General features: G+C 38.0%; 2 protein-coding genes across 3 annotated transcripts in view; one reads left to right on the top strand and one right to left on the bottom strand.

Moving 5' to 3' along the window:
• Nucleotides 1-3,877: 3,877 nt before the first annotated feature.
• On the bottom strand, nt 3,878-16,319 carry LOC139135350 (aminopeptidase N-like). Its single transcript, XM_070702698.1, has 5 exons — nt 16,195-16,319; nt 13,540-13,712; nt 13,020-13,108; nt 11,876-12,009; nt 3,878-5,845 (listed from the first exon to the last, which is right to left on the bottom strand). Exons 1-5 carry the CDS (start codon nt 16,240-16,242, stop codon nt 5,711-5,713), a joined length of 579 nt encoding a protein of 192 aa, XP_070558799.1. The 5' UTR covers nt 16,243-16,319; the 3' UTR covers nt 3,878-5,710.
• LOC139135349 (sodium-dependent multivitamin transporter-like) overlaps nt 14,924-16,453 on the top strand; it is a 31,116-nt gene continuing 29,586 nt past the window's right edge. The window contains exon 1 of one of the 2 annotated variants that reach the window (XM_070702697.1): nt 14,924-15,127. The gene's annotated coding sequence lies outside the window, so the exon portion shown is untranslated. Of the gene's footprint in view, nt 15,128-15,410; nt 15,818-16,453 lie in introns of those variants that run through there. The other variant, XM_070702695.1, reaches the window with a different exon arrangement.

The raw sequence follows: 16,453 nt of genomic DNA, 5'->3' as shown, positions 1-16,453 counted from the left end.
ATTTTGAGAAATTTGAAAAATTTGAAGATCAATTATTCCAAATTGGTTCCAATCGTGTTCAGTGAAAAACTACAAACTAAATACAGAATAAGTCGACCCACAAAAAAAAGTGATACCAGATTTCAAAACAAATTTTTGGGAAACTTGAGAAACTTCATATTTTGATCTTTTAAAATGATCCATTAAGTATTTAATAAGGCAAATCCCTCAGTAGGAACATGAAAGCTACTACCACCCAACTCTCCCAGCAAAACTGTAAAATACTGCGTCCACATCTCCTTGTTGAATTTATCTTCAGGTATTAGGCTGTCTAATGTATCCTCAGGATAATGTAGAGTAGTACGATGGCCGAGCATGATCCTGGTATTCTTTGCCCTACTGATATTCAAATTGAAATAGTTCTTGTTACAATTAGAACCATATTATTCAAGTATGAGCAAATTTTTAATGAATGTGAGAAACTTTCATGATGCCATTCTTTAAATATGTGCAAACAAATTATTGGTATCTTACCTACACCCGGTCCAGCAGCTACCTGTGCCTTTGATGGTGTAGGCCTATTAGATTTTACAAGCTCATCTCATCAATCTGAGGGACATACTTTGCAGTACAGTGTCATCTTGTATAAATTAGTGGAAATGTGTCATGCATACACTTCCTACAGTGTTAGCTGGCAGTCATAGGCATTGCCAGGTTCTGCAGTGGTTTTTGGCTCATATTTGGTATGTATATAAATACCAAAAAGAGCTTATACGGTAAGTCGGTGGCTTCTGTATGTCTGTATGTATGTGCGGATGTATGTCCGTCACTCAAAAGCTCCCAAACCACCGCACCTACCATCACAGTATTTGGTGTACAGGTAGACCCAGGGGTTGAGATGTGAGGTTATTCAAATGAACATGTCAGTGTCAAAAATATGCAAATGAGGTAAGAAAAAGGGGAAAATCCTGCAAATGTGCGGGAGTGTGGCATTAACTGAAACAGCCCACACATCTGAGTTGGAGATTCTGTAATCTCTAACCTATTTTTATGCAGTGTACTTATTATGTGTAGGAGTGGTGGCAGTGACTGAAACAGGCTACTCCACTGACCTTGCATTTCCTGTCATTGTTCATGAACTGATACATATTGACAAACCTGCTGAAACCATATGAAGCACTGTGTTGAAACATTCCTCTCCTAAGCCTGTTCGTAAAGTTGACCTCCAGTACCTAAAGTTTCAGACCTTATTTACTTTTGTCATTCTTGTTTTTCTGGTTTAAATATTTCTTGATGGACCAATTCAAACCATATATGAGCACACTGTCCTTGACGGCATTTTTACTACAGTAACACTGACCATTTACTCTTCTAACTTCAGGTAGGGTGTAATTATGCAGACCACACCCACCTGACTTTCCTCATTTGTTGTCTTAACCCAAAACATGCACCACACAACACGATTTTACCTGATTTTTCCCTGTGTGTTTAAATACTCCAGCGTTTGAAAATACATTTCTTTTCCCTATAAACACTTCAATAAGATGTAAATAGAAGGTTGTATTGAAAGATTGAGAGCCTTTGTTCTTCCATTTCCCTGATTCTGTGAAGACTAAGTGTATCAATGCTGTATATAATCACACACAGTAGCTCTTTCTTTTGTAGATTCTGTCAGATATTCTCGCACCGACAAAATAGTTCGCACCCAAAAATGAACGAATTAAACTTTTGCTCAAACTCTCCCCAAGCAAACTGTCAACTATTCTCTTTCAAAACCAAGATTAAAAATCGAGGGGCATCGTACAAATTTTAGTTCTATGAAAAAATACCCAATGTTTACAAATATTTGACATTCAAAGCGGCCGTCATGCCTGTGTTATCTCAATGGGGAAAAATAAAATAATTATTCCCGAATTTAAAAAAAAACTATGATGATGATGATGAAACTTTTTTCACTGCAAGAGCTGAAAATGAACCCCCACAAGTAGTAGGGTAAACGAATATTGTACCGATGATGCCAATCATTAACCCTCATTTACAATCCCAGGCAAGGTATGCTTGTCTTTATAGAAATAGAATTTCTGACCGCATCACGTAGGCTCAATCAACAGTAAAGTGGCCACCGGTGTATACACTTTTCCAAACTTACATAACTACAAAATTATCATTGTTATAATTAATGGTCATCACATGGAAATTTCCATTGATTTTTGATTGTTTCTTCAGATTAAACAAGATCACACCATTGAATATCCCTTTCTCGATCTCATTCAAATCTTTACCAATAATTAAGCAAATATATGACGCTATCTCCAATCTTCTAGTACAGTCTTGAACCAACCTTCACACGCTTTGGTCATGTGAGGGACGCTTCGAGATTAAAATCTTCATAAGGGAGGGCGTTAGACTCTCCCACCTCTTTACATGTAATAACTGGCGTCCTCGCTTGTCAAAGCGAGTGACGGAGCGTGGCGATAATTGACAATTGCATTTTTCTTGAAATAAAATGATCCACAATAACTGTAAGATAGTGTGGTTAAAATAAACATAAATTACACATTTTACAAGTTAGCATTAAGTCTTCTGAGAAATCCTTGTACAATGAAAATTGCAAATCCAATAATAGACTGCGTCAAAAATACTTACTGAAATGCTAATGAAATTACTGAAAAATACATCGAATTACAAACTTAAAATTCAGCTGTTATACCCATTAAAATATACAATCGCGTAAAAATCATTTGAAAATACGACGTATAACATTGATAAGATGTTTTTAATTTTTCTGAGAGGTGAGTATGTGTTAAGAAATGGAAGGTGGTGGACGCTTATAAAGGTGTTTGGTGTTTGGTGGTTCCAGATATCATGGTCAAAGGTTGGGGGTCACCATAACAACGACCGATAGGCATCACTAGACTACAGCAATAGCAACTACTGTGCCAAAAAATACCAAAAACATAATTAAACAAGCAACTTAAAAATAAACGTCAAAATAATGCGATAAACCTTAATATCGCTATATCTCCAAACATTCCTCAGGCCATTTGGTCAAACAGGACCATCGTATCACTTACGGATCACTAGCACTGGCATTAAGAGGAGATAAACAACTAAACAACCAAAACTTCTGTACGCATACCTCATCATACAATATCAAAATACATCAACACTTCATCAATAAAACAAAATAACACTTCAAAGAAAGAGAGATGCCTCGTTTGCATACCAGTCCAGAGTATTTACCTATGTATGGGGTGATTTCTCAAGTACCAGAAAATACAGTTACCAAAACTGAAAAGCCATGCATCCTTATACCTTGTTGTAGGACCTTATGAGAGGGTGATTTCCGGAAATATGGATGCTTATATCATTGTAAGTTTATTTGTAATCAGTCCGTGCATGAGAAATCCGGCTTGACGACGAACCACAAGCATCGCTGACATTGGCTGGTCGTACTTGTTCTAGGCTTACACAATTTCAAACTTCCGGTCATTTCTGTAAACAACCACCCTCGAGCTCTCGTCCAGTGTATCTTCGAGGCATGGCAATAGCACTAACATTGATAATATTTTATTGCCTACCTCGGACGTCTATGTCTGGAACCCGCTCTCGGTCATGGTTCACCTCCTTCCGGAAGTGCATCTTCGGTGTGCTGCTACATATAACCACAGAGTCGATCATGCTGCTGGTTCAGAAATGCTTCAGCCGGTTGTGTCATCTCTTGTCTCATCGCGCATTGACTCAGTACCAGATCTCAGTACCATATAGTAATGCTGCTTCAGCTACTCGGATTCTCCACCAATTTGATGCACTCTTAGTTTGGTGATTACGAGTTGAGGTACTAGTCTGGATCGTAATGCTTTCAGTAACTGATCTGACACACCAAGATGTTGATTGTAACACCACTTTAGATTTTTATTACAACATGGCCACGTGACGTTTCACGTCTCATGTCTAAGTGTCAGTGTGCGTTCTCTACAAAGTTAAATTCTTTTCTGAACTTAAGTAATTACAAAATTATTATCGTTATACAATGGTCATCACATGGAAATTTCCGTCAGTCTTGGATTCTTTCTTCAGATTAAAACAGATCACTCCATGGAACATCTCGTTCTCGATTGTGCTCATTCATATATTTACCAATAATTAATCAAACGTATGACGCTATCTCCTATCTCCTTCTCGTGCGATCTTGAAGCAACCTTCACACGCTTTGGCCACTAGGGAGGGCGTTACAGTACCAGAGAATTGGGAGAATAGTTCGTAAGCCAAATTGGAAAGTTGGAATGTACAAGCTCAGAAAATCAACATGGATTCAACTTGACACCAAATGTAAACAAAGATGTCACAGAATAAGCAACATGCACGAGACCGAATTTCAAGGGCAAAAAAGCGTACAACGCACACTGAGAGAGGTCAGAACTAGTGTACTTGTAAAGTAGGTAATGCGACGGCCGCCTGATGTTTCACAACATCCTCAGGAGGTAATTAAAGTACCGTCAGTAAATATAAGTTTGAAGAATCGACAAATATTTCAGAGTCGGCAATTCTTTGAATCACGAGATGAGGAGGTGTTCGAACCCGATTGAAAATTAGCCGTATTTTCTACCCTGGGTTGGTAACTCTGCTGGTGGACAGAATTGTCCCCGATGTTATCGTTCGCCCAGTTAAAGCGATGAATTCGTTTCTTCGCTTCAATAAAGTTTGTATGTGCGATGTGTGATAGTGAGCATGCGTGCGTGAGTGCTTCACGAACTCTACAACGTGTAGAGCGGTCTCAGTCAGAAAAATGTAACAACTTAGCAGGCTATTGAACCACTCTTTTTGGGAGTGGAGATTTAGCCGAGCGGTTCTCTCTGTGGCCTCTCCGCTAGGCGACTGATGCCGTATGTTGTGGGTTCGAACCCGATTGAAAACTAGCCGTATATTCGAATATAGTGTGGATGACGATTACAGTTGGTGTAGTTTTGGAAAACAACTTAACACTTCTTTATTTACTTCTTTATTTTATAACCGTTCAGCGCCTCTAAACTGTGGATTGGTAAGAAGATGATATAAATTGATTGATGGGTTGTTTGATGGATTGATTGATTGATTGATTGATTGATAAGAAATTAAACAGCATTGCAATTGTCAATGAGAAGAAAAAATCATTCGAAAAGATAGACAAAGTGTCAACTCAGTCTCTTTCCATTTTCGCGAATAATGCTTTTTCATGTGACAAAAATTGCTGTACTACAAAGTCTCCAAACTTCACTGTCTGTCGAGCTTTAAGATCTTTATCGATTATCAGTGATTGTCAACGGTTCATCTGATTCGCATCAACATACACCTATCTGACTGGACGGTGCTTTCTGCAAGAAAGTAAGTACAATGTTCATTCTGTTACCCTGATTCGGCTTTCGTGAACTATCTTTTCTTTCTTTTGATAGAATACAAATTGAGATAAAAATATCTCATTTAATGAATGCTGATGTATTTCTTTCGCACTCTTCCCGTTCTCCAACATCTAATTTCCGCTTTAGGGAGTCGCCGTACTACCTGAAGGCCTAAGAATTTTGGGAAATCGGAATCAAATGTTTCGAAGGGTTGTTTTTAAAATGGCAACTGAGGGTGGTGGCAGGGCGACAAAAATACAGAACAAACATTGCGGAACAGATATGACTTAAATGATTGTTATCATGTCTTATAAACAATCATACGAATAATATCTAGAAAATTTAACACCCGCTCATTTATTTTGGGTTTTGCTCATTTTATGAAATCTCGACTTGGAGTAGATGGAGTAGACTTGGTCCATTTGGTGGGCATTTGCAATGGAGAAGGCATCTTCTAACAGTTGGCTTCTTGTCCTGACTGGAATGGTCTGGGAAAAAGTTACAGATTGACAGATAGTGAGATAGCATTCATAAAGGGTGAAATGCCTTCATATCTTCCAACAAACTGTCTCTGACTAGCATAAAGTACAAACTTATGTTACATAAAAATGCTCAGAGCAATATTGCATCATCTGCAGGTGAACGGACACCATCTGATATGGAATGTTGTCACACACTTTTCTGTAACTGAAGAATATGCACTTAAGTTATTTGCATATCAAAATCCTTGCACTGTACATGTATGAACTGTGTGATTTTACATTCGTACAGATAGTTAGACAGACCTTTCTGATGGGATATTTATGCTGTTCTGAATCAATGTGCCTGACATAACAGAGGGGATCCGCCATCTTGGTTTCAACCGAACAACAGGCTGTTGTCTGAGCTCCGCAAATTTTGAGCTATTTTGGAAAGGAAAAACAGCTGAAGATACAGGTTTACTACAAAACGTGAGGTACTACCTTTAAAGAAGAAATGGGGATTGGACTGCAGTTGTGGCGTTGTCGTATTGGCAGTTTTTGCCAACAACTTCCTTGGAGATGTGTTGAGCCTTACAGGTATGCGAAAAGTGAACACGCTACACGTAAGTGGCCACCTGCTGTAGGACTGTTGTATAGAATAACAGCAACAATACTTGTCATTGGAATAACTTTCCTCCTTGGCTTCTGGCTAGCAAACGTTGAACTAGAAAATTTCGTGTCTGTTTCTACCTCTGAAGGAGTAAGTTACTGTTTCCAATCAAATGAGTTCATTGGAGTAAATCTACGCGCAGTGACGGAACCATTACGCAATGCCGTAGTGGTTAAAACAACGACAATTTCGCTACTTCTTCTCTGCGGTGACGTGGAAATGAACCCTGGCCCCACACACTCGCCAGTCTAAAATTACCGAGAAAACTTTCCAAAAAGATTCCACACAGTCATCAAAGCCACCAACAGAGGTTACACACGAAATTCTTGATCCCGAGAGAGACTATAACTTGGCAGATGTCATGGCCGAATTACGAAATGTGAAAGTAGAACTTTCCAAGCAGATTCAAGAATCCGTGGACAATGTGAATGCTAGAATTGAGGAACTCGTACGCGATTCAACCCTTATGAAAGAAAAACTTGATGCAGAGAGCGAGAAACTAACAGAATTGGTATCAGAAAATAAATACTTGAAAGACCAACTGCATAAATTGGAAAGAGAACAAGAATTTCAAAAGTCGCACTTGCTACGAGACAATTTAATAATCCGCGGTCTTGAACAAGATAGAGATGAAACCTGGGACGAAACTGAGCAAAAGGTGAGAAATATAATTACAGAAAAATTAAATTTAGATGGAAGTGGAATTCATTTTGAAATGGTCCACCATGTGACATCTTCACGTCAAATGCCCCAGCTGGTTGTGGCTAAATTTAGCTTCCACAAACAAAGAGACGAGGTATTTCGTCGGGCTAAAGCGCTGAAAGAAGACATCTCGCCATGTAAATTTTCAGAGGATTTCACGCCTCGTGTTCGAGAAGCCAGGAGAAAGTTGGGACCCCATCTGGTCGAAGCAAGAAAACAAAACAAAGAAGCATTCATTGTCTACGATAAACTGAAGATGGGTGAAAAAACGTTTGTGTATGATGCCTCGACAAAACAGGTGATCAAGCTGAAGAAGAAACAACAATGACAAGACGGCCACTGCCAACTAGAACATTCGATGCAAAGAAAGGACATACCGCATAAGTGTACTAAACAACCCCTAACGTTCTTATGCTGGAATATACAGGGTCTTGCAAAAAGTTGACTGATGATAACCTCATAAATTATTTAAATGGTTTTGATTGTCTATGTTTTGTTGAAACTTGGTTGAACCACGACTCAAATGTCCGAATTGAAGGGTTTAAAGGTTTTCACTCGATCAGACGAAAACAGGGTAAACCGGGACATAACTCGGGTGGTATATCTGTATTTATAAGATCAACTGACCTATATGACCCGGTTAGACTCGACAGTATTTCAGAGAATATACTTTGGGTGCATCTTATTTCTCAAATCGAACATTGTAGTGGTTATGTTATTGCTGTCGTTTATAAATCCCCATGTGGTTCATCTATACACTCAAATGAATTATTATTCGATATTATAGAAGATGAACTAGTTAGATATCAAAAATTGTATCCGTTATGTAAATTTATGATTTGCGGAGACTTAAATGCTCGCACAAGTGACAGTTTTGATTTCATTGAATATGACGATAATTGTCATATTCCGGTTGGTGACGACTACGATACTGATAATAACTTGCCAGTTCGCACGAGTATAGATAATACTGTAAATTCCTATGGAAGGCTTTTACTTCGTTTCTGTATTTCTACGTTATTTAGAATTGTGAATGGTCGAAAAGGCGACTCAAGTAATTTCTACACATGTATTACCCCTAATGGCTGTAGCATTGTAGACTATCTTCTTGTACACCAAAATGACTTTTCCTGTGTAACGAATTTCGAAATTGGTAGTCGTACAGAGTCTGATCACATGCCATTAATTTTCACAATACCTGGTGTACAGAAAGATAAATCAGAAGAGAACGATGAAAATATAGTCGGAACTGACAGCCTAGGAAAAGTTATTATCAACAGAACATACTGGGATAACAGTAAACTAGAACCCTATCTCAACCTTTGGGAGTCAAACTTAGTGCGAGACTATGTGATCAACATAAACCGTCACATTGCAAACGGTGATATCGATTCTGCTATCGTTTGTTTAAATGACATCTTTGCTGCTGTTTCATGTGAATTTCGTAAAAATACTTGTACCCGTGGAAAGAATATTAAAACGGGCAAGACTTGGTTTGATTATGATTGTAAACAAGCAAAACGTAATGTCCAAAATGCCCTAAACAATTTTCGTAGATACCGCAACGACGAAAATCTTGAGATCTATCACGAAACCAAGAAATCATATAAGAAATTAATTGATTATAAAAAGAAAGAATATAAGCAAAGTAAAATGGACGCTTTTTTGGCGGATGCATTAAATAAAAACTCCCGTAACTTTTGGATGAGGTTCAAAGATTTCTCACCTGGTCCGTCAAAAAATATCGATATTACTTCATGGTCTGAATACTTTTCTGGACTTTTTAATTCAGCTATTATATCTGATAGAGGTTTTGACGAATTTCATGCAATGGCAAAATCTTTTGTTGACAATTTAGAATGAGACGGTGAAGTTGATCAAAACATTGATTGTAGTTTACTAGATAAACCTATTACAATTGATGAAGTAGTTTCTAGTATAAACAAACTTAAAAATAATAAGTCACCAGGGTTTGATGGCATTGTGGGAGAAATATATAAAAATGCACCCCCAGTTTTACCAAATATGTTGTGTAAACTCTTTAATTTACTCCTCTCCTCTGGTTTATTTCCAACGGAGTGGATCAAAGGTATGATTTCACCAATATATAAAAAGGGGGAGCGTGATAATCCTGGAAACTATAGAGGTATAAATCTTCTCCCCGTTATAGGTAAGATTTATTGTTCAATTTTGTGTAGCAGACTTGACAATTGGTTTCAAGATTACTGTGAAATTTCAGATATTCAATCAGCCTTTAAAAACAACAGAAGTACTATTGACAATATCTTTATTTTAAACACCATTGTAAACTATTATTTATCACAACCAAAAGGCAAAGTGTTTTGTGCCTTCATAGATTTTGAAAAGGCATTTGATAGAATCCAGCATTATTTGTTATTTTATAAATTAATGAAAGTTGGCATGAAAGGAAATTTTTTTCGTTGTTGGAAGTCAATGTATACAATCGTTCAAGCATGTGTCCGTTCGCCACACGGTGTAACTGATTTTTTCCATTGTAAGTGTGGTCTACAACAAGGTTCCGTAATTTCGCCTCTTTTGTTCTGTTTCTTTGTAAATGACATGGAAACTGAGTTAAAAACGGAGTATTCATCCGGTGTTTATATCTCGGGGATAAATTTAATTTTACTCCTTTTTGCTGATGATCTTGTTTTGATGAGCTGTACAATGATAGGTTTACAGAGATTGTTACAGAGAACACCACATTAACCCGTCAAGCCATTTAGCAAAATGCCTAGTGAGACAGGGTGTCATTTGGCCAGATAACAAACAAATTGGCGATCAACTTCACTGGTTGGGTACAGCAATTGCAAACACTAAAATCAGCGGGTAATCTCAATCGGTGTCAACTGTGAATTATTCTTCATTCGATTCAGTTTATTTTCTAAGATAAACCATGAGAGAAATGGTTTGTACCACTGTGCGATGTTTACGCAGCCTGTAGTATCAGTATCAATTTTATGGCCAGAGTTGGGCTTCCTGCTGACTTTTGTATTACAATCGCTGTACCAGACCACTGAAGTTGACCGCCAATTTACTTGTTATCTGGCCAAATGACTCTCTGTTTTACAAGGCATTTTGCTAAATGGCTTGACGGGTTAATGTGGCGATCTCTGTAAATAAGTTATCTGATTACTGTAAAAAATGGCAATTGAAAGTAAATCATAGTAAATCCAAAATTGTTGTTTTTAGGCGTGGGGGGACACTTAAAAAATCATTTAAATGGTATCTTGATGGACACAAAATTGAAATTGTGCCCTTCTACAAATACCTTGGTTTAATTTTGTCAAGCAGTGGTGAATGGTATCTTGCACAGAAAACACTGGCTAACCAAGCGAGTAAAGCTGTGTTTGCATTGAAACGCCAGCTTTCAAATATAGGAGATATATCCCTTGAATATGCACTTAAAATATACGATTGTAAAATATTGCCGATTTTAAATTATGCTGCTGAAATATGGGGATTTTATAATGCTGCAGATGTTGAGCGTGTCGAAAATGACTTTTTGCGCCATATTTTATGTTTAAAACGTAGTACCCCAAATAGCGCCGTAAAAGCTGAAACTGGCCGACATGGTCTTACTGTTTTTCGTCAACTTAAAATACTGAAATACTGGCTGAAATTGTTGCAAAGTAAAACAGGCAGTATTTTGACAGTTTGCTACAAACTACAATATGAAAGGGCAGAAAAGAATATTCATTGTTGGGCACTGCAAGTTAAGCATATGTTATGTAACCTGGGCTTTGCAGAAGTGTGGTTGCTACAAGGTGTTTCAAATGAGAACGTTTTTTTTTACAAATATTCAAAGAGCGCTGTCAAGATGTACAGATGCAGAATATCCTGTCCGACTTACAATCTGTTAGGAAGCTAAATACATATCGTTGTTTTAAATCTAGCCCAAGTTTAGAAAAATATTTGTGTGTAATATCGAAGAAGATTTACAGAAGTGCTCTGACTCGCTTTAGACTATCCAGTCATGTACTGCGCATTGAACAATGTAGATGGGAAAGGGTAAAACCCCCTAGAACTGAAAGAAAATGCTTAGTATGTAATTGTGGGCAAGTCGAGGATGAATACCACATGTGTCTTATTTGTCCTGTATATAGAGAACTGCGAGCTAAATTCATCCCTAGTTATTTCTTTGACCCCCCTATAGAATATAAGTTTTATCAACTTATGTCAACAAAAAACGTTTATTTATTGAATCAGCTGAGTAAATATATATTTTTTGCGTTTCAAAAAAGGGAAAATTTGTTACAGACCTAGATAAATTCCTCCCCAAATACCAAGATGGTCAAATGCAGACTTGTATTTTGTTTTGTATTTAAAAGGCCATTGGCCTTATATATACGGAATAAATGATATTCATAACAGAGGGAATAACTACTGTTCTTTTTAGAACAGTGAAGCCGCTAGGAAACTGTGGAGGTCCTGGTTGGGTAAGCATTGCAGTCATACCCCTAAGGCAACAATTTTGTTATGTAGTTTGTTGGCTCTGCTGGATTTACCCTGTGTGCCCCTTGTAGTGCCGCAGAAATACACAGCACATATCAGCTCTCACAATTCTAGCTAAAAACTACCATAAGTACAATGTTAAATAATCAATATTGCATTTACAGAATTACAGCAGTCAGTTTAGAATGAAACATTCTTATTTGAAGGGTTACCTTGTGATCTTTCTCTTTCAGATAAGTGGCCAATTTGTCCAAGTTGGCATCCTCATACTTGACGCGGTAGAAACCATTCTGGTTAATGTTAACCAGGTACCAATCATCATCGGAAGCTGGGATGTTGAAGTCAGCTGATGCGAGAGAGATTTTGTTATTAAAAAAGTGGTAGCTTGTACATGTGCTCACCATACAGTCAATTGTATATAAACGATGCAAAACACTTGAAATGCCAACCTGAGTTTGTGTGAAAATTCATGGCATTTCTTTAATCATTAAGGTTTTGGCACAATGACATTGCTGTCAGTTTGACTATTGATCCTCTACACAGGTAATAGTCGCGCCAGCGGCTTACTGACTACGCATGCGCTTATTCATAATATACTATGCGAGTAACCGGAAGTGTACCCTTCTTTCTCATTGGGCGCCGCCATGTTGTTTTTTTTTTGAGTACTCGTAAATAAACAAATACGAAACAAATTATTATGATATAACATGCCTTTTATAAAATATACCTCTTTTATTAGCCAGTAAATGTTATTATACACCTTGTCGCTGATACAAAGTATCGTTGATACAGATAAACGGAGAAAACTGTCGTGCATATGAACGGGGGCATACGCAAAGAATGCTGGGATTGAATTATAGAAGAGCGCCCCCTGTGTCAATAATTAGATTCAAAAATTGCAAGTTTTTAGACGGAACGCTGTAGTTTTCAGCTTGCAAGTGGAAGGTGGGCAGTGCGGTTACCATTGCAATGATAATTATTGCATAATACGTCCCTTGTTTAACGCCATAGGCTGTTATCATTGTAAAAATTGCCAATTTTTGTCCAAAATTTTTACACGCTACAGAAAATCTATACCTGCCCTGCTGCAGGGTTTGACGTCGTGAAAGTACGTGAACTGCTTTCATCAGAGGGAAACTGGGCATAGTTGTCATATAAACGTTTATGAAGTAACAATTACAGTTTATCATGAATCAATACAAATAACATTGCCAATCTTAACCCCTGGCGCGACACCAAGGGCTGAGCCCTATATAATATTAAGGTATAATCATATACGGGTACTTCAACTGCTCTCTGTACAAGTCGTTATTACTATCTGTTGATTGTTTTTGTTACTGCAAAACATATCCATACCTGGTCCCCTGTCCATCCATGTCTCCACTGGATCAGTAAAGTTCATTGAACTCTGATCTGTGTACGTAACTGGAACATACCACAGATATCTGGAAATAATAATGTTCAGGAGGTTTTGGATCTCAGGTTTGTTTAGTCAAAAAGGCACACACAATGACAAACATGAATGCAACACTGAGAAAAAAAGTGGTGAAAACAACTTTTAGGTCTGAAGATCTCAGTGCATGGACCATGCCTTATAAACTTGAATATATCATTTTAAGGAAAATTTCATGAGGTATCTCTCTATTTTTCTTGTCAAGTGCTGCTGAAGGATTTTAAAAACATTGCAAACTGATACAAAATGCTGACATTTCAAATCAATCACATCAATGAAGATCGGAACTTTTTACTATGCTTCACCTGCCACATTATAAACAACATCATGATAAGACAGCTGTGATATGACTGATAAGTCAACAACAAGTTTATGGAAAAAGGTTCCTTTTCAACATGTTGAATATATTCTGTAAACACATACCCCATGTCATAGTTTTTGTCATTGGGTTCTTCATTTGGATCCATGATGAATCTGGTCTGCTCTGCATGAACGGTGTTACCATCACGTGACAGAGTCACCACTGGATATCCCATCTGGAGTAGCCAGATGTCCATCACTTTCTTTACATTGGTGTCCTTCTTGCCTTCATCAGCCTGTGATAGATAGGTATTGTCAATTGCGAGAGTAAAATGACATCAGCTGTCAACAAAGTGCTGGTTACTTATATACTTGTTTTCATCTGTCAAATAAATGAGCTTTAATGACATGAAATAAAGATAAGTTGTATATACCCGTTGATATATCAACACTCCAGTTGAAGAACTCACTAAATAATGTAACTTGAATGTTTCAATAATTTTAAACACATTTATTGAACAATTATGCAAAGGTAATGGATACATATATTTTATCATACTGCATATGAAGACTCAACATGAATTCAAAGCACGGTATCTGTATCTTTTCATATATTTTCAGTATTTTCGTTGAGCGAGTGAGCGAGACAAGGACAGATTCATGTTTTTCTACCTATGAAGCACGTTGTAATCTAATAGAAGCTTCTGAATCAAAAGTTTCGCTTCCACGTTCAGGTTTTACAAAGTACTCCATGCCATGCGGATAGTGGGCAGAGCAGAGAAAGCACAGGAGACAACGTTTCTCTCCCCCCCCCCCTTTTCCCCAATCACGGGATCGCATTCAGCTCGGGTGATTTTAAAGCGTACTGTTTACCCACTTTCCAGCTGGATTTGTTGTTTTTGGTTTTACTTTGGCTGTTGTTGGGTTTTTGTTTGTTTTGTTGGTTTTGTTGCTGTTCTTGTTGTTGTTGCTGCTGCAGCTTCTGCTGCTGTCGTTGTTAGAGGGCTGCTTCGCCGAGTATGATGTCATCAGTCAGTAGCGGTACCTGGCACACACATTTCCTAAATTGTGATGCTCCAAGGAGACTTTTCTGCGTTTATTCGCGCCAGCCTGATAATATCTCAATTGTTATTACAATTGTTATTATGCACAATACAGCAAGACATTACGTTTTCTTGAAGACAAGAGACTTGTTTCGCCAATGTGTAAATTCATGTAATATGTTAAGCCATACGAACAACTTGTTGTTGTACATGCTGCGCTGCTCCACAACTCTCGAACACATTGTCTGCCACCTTTTGATGTCGTGAAAATGATTGCAGCGAGAAATCAATTTTTCTTGAAGGCGAGAGAATTGCTTCGCCGTTGTGTAATTGATATATGTTAAGCTGTACGAACAACTGGTTGTTGAATATGCTGCTCCATAACTCTCAGTATGCACACTCCATCGAGCATATTGTCTGCAGCCTTTTGATGTTGTAAAGATAGTACGTGCCTTGCATTCTAAAGCTGTGACGGAAATATTTGAAAGTGTGCGTATTAGTGGACAGGTAACTTTGACAGGAAAAGCAAGCCAAAGACAGGGAAAGCAAGCCAAAGACAGGGCTGTACAACCAAAACCTACTTGACAGTGGTAATGAAAACATGAGAAACAATTTGTGCAAGTAGCAAAGGTCCGAGCCCAAGATCAGAGGTCAAGTGAGGTCGCTGTGTAAGTAGTCTTTCATCTCTACCACAGGTTGCAGTGCACATTCAGATTTCACGTTCCCAGAATGTCCCTCTTTCGTGAAAAAGTAGCTAGTGCGTTTTTGTAGCCTAACTGCGAAACAAGGCTTGACGAGGTCGACAGAAAAAAGCTTTATTTTTGTTTATCTTGAGATTGACATAAACAGGACAGGTACACAAATTTAAACCCTCACCCCTGACCCGCCTTTTACGAACGAGGCGTTCCCTCCTTTCAGTTTTATTAGGTTATTAGCCGGCATGTTTACGCTGCCACTCTTTCATCAACCGCACCGGCCTAGTCGAGCAAATAAACAGCGTTTCATGACGTGCTGTAAACTTGTCTAAGGTGAACAAATTTAGATCCTCCGCATTGACTGGTCCCTTGTAGTGGAGGCCCTGCGATTGTCATATCACGTGACCCGACAGCAAACTAAACAGAGAACTTTGCAGTACATCGATATACTTGTATAGCAACTCTGTGCCTGTGAAACCACGTTCATTTACTTCTCAAGAGCTGTCGAGGTCAAACAACGCCATTCGATACCAGCTGATCTTTGACGACTTTCCGAGGCCAAGGCGGACCGGCTGCGACCTTGGCTAAGTTCACAACTCTTGCAGACCGAATCGGGAGCCCTTTATTTAGGCGGTGTTGAGGAAACCAAATATCATCGTTAAGGTATTTGTAAACTTGAAAGCATGATTTACTTCAGCAGCATTTCCCCATATATATATATATATATATATATATATATATATATATATATATATATATATATATATATATATATATATATATATATATATATATATATATGTGTGTGTGTTGTGTGTGTGTGTGTGTGTGTGTGTTTGTGTTCTGGCCTTTGTTTGGAATTTGTTACACGCCACGAAATCATGTCAAATATCAGAACAGAGCCGTTGTAAAATATGTTGTACCCTTGGGTGTCTAAGAATTTTATATCTGAACAACTTGTTAACTTGATACAGGGAGGGAAATACTATAGTCAATCAGAGTGTGAAGGTAAGGACAAAATACCGTTTGTGAATACTTACCAAGTGCATGCATCCATTACAATGTAATTGTCCGTGGACTCGGAGCATAACCCAGCAACGACAAATAATATAAAACGAAACAAATGAGTCGATTCGTCAGTGACTGTATAAGTTACAGCACTGTATGCCCTTGTACGTGTGGCTAACCATGTCCAATTCCGCGTTCTAAATGGGTGGGGACTGTGTCTACACGTGATTTAGCAACTGCAGGGATTGTATTGCATGTGCTTTGTTTTTTTAGCCGAAGTTTGAAATTCTA

The sequence above is a fragment of the Ptychodera flava genome, chromosome 6 (genome assembly GCF_041260155.1).
Source record: "Ptychodera flava strain L36383 chromosome 6, AS_Pfla_20210202, whole genome shotgun sequence".
Taxonomy (NCBI): domain Eukaryota; kingdom Metazoa; phylum Hemichordata; class Enteropneusta; family Ptychoderidae; genus Ptychodera; species Ptychodera flava.
This window is presented reverse-complemented; position numbering and strand designations above follow the sequence as displayed.

Bases quoted from the DNA above. Each gene is read 5' to 3' on its own strand.
- LOC139135350 (XM_070702698.1), bottom strand. From the start codon at position 16,242: ATGCTCCGAGTCCACGGACAATTACATTGTAATGGATGCATGCACTTG. The intron at 13,713-16,194 runs GTAAGTATTCAC...TATCTATCACAG, and splicing joins GTAATGGATGCATGCACTTG to GCTGATGAAGGCAAGAAGGA. The intron at 13,109-13,539 runs GTATGTGTTTAC...TATTATTTCCAG, and splicing joins GACAAAAACTATGACATGGG to ATATCTGTGGTATGTTCCAG.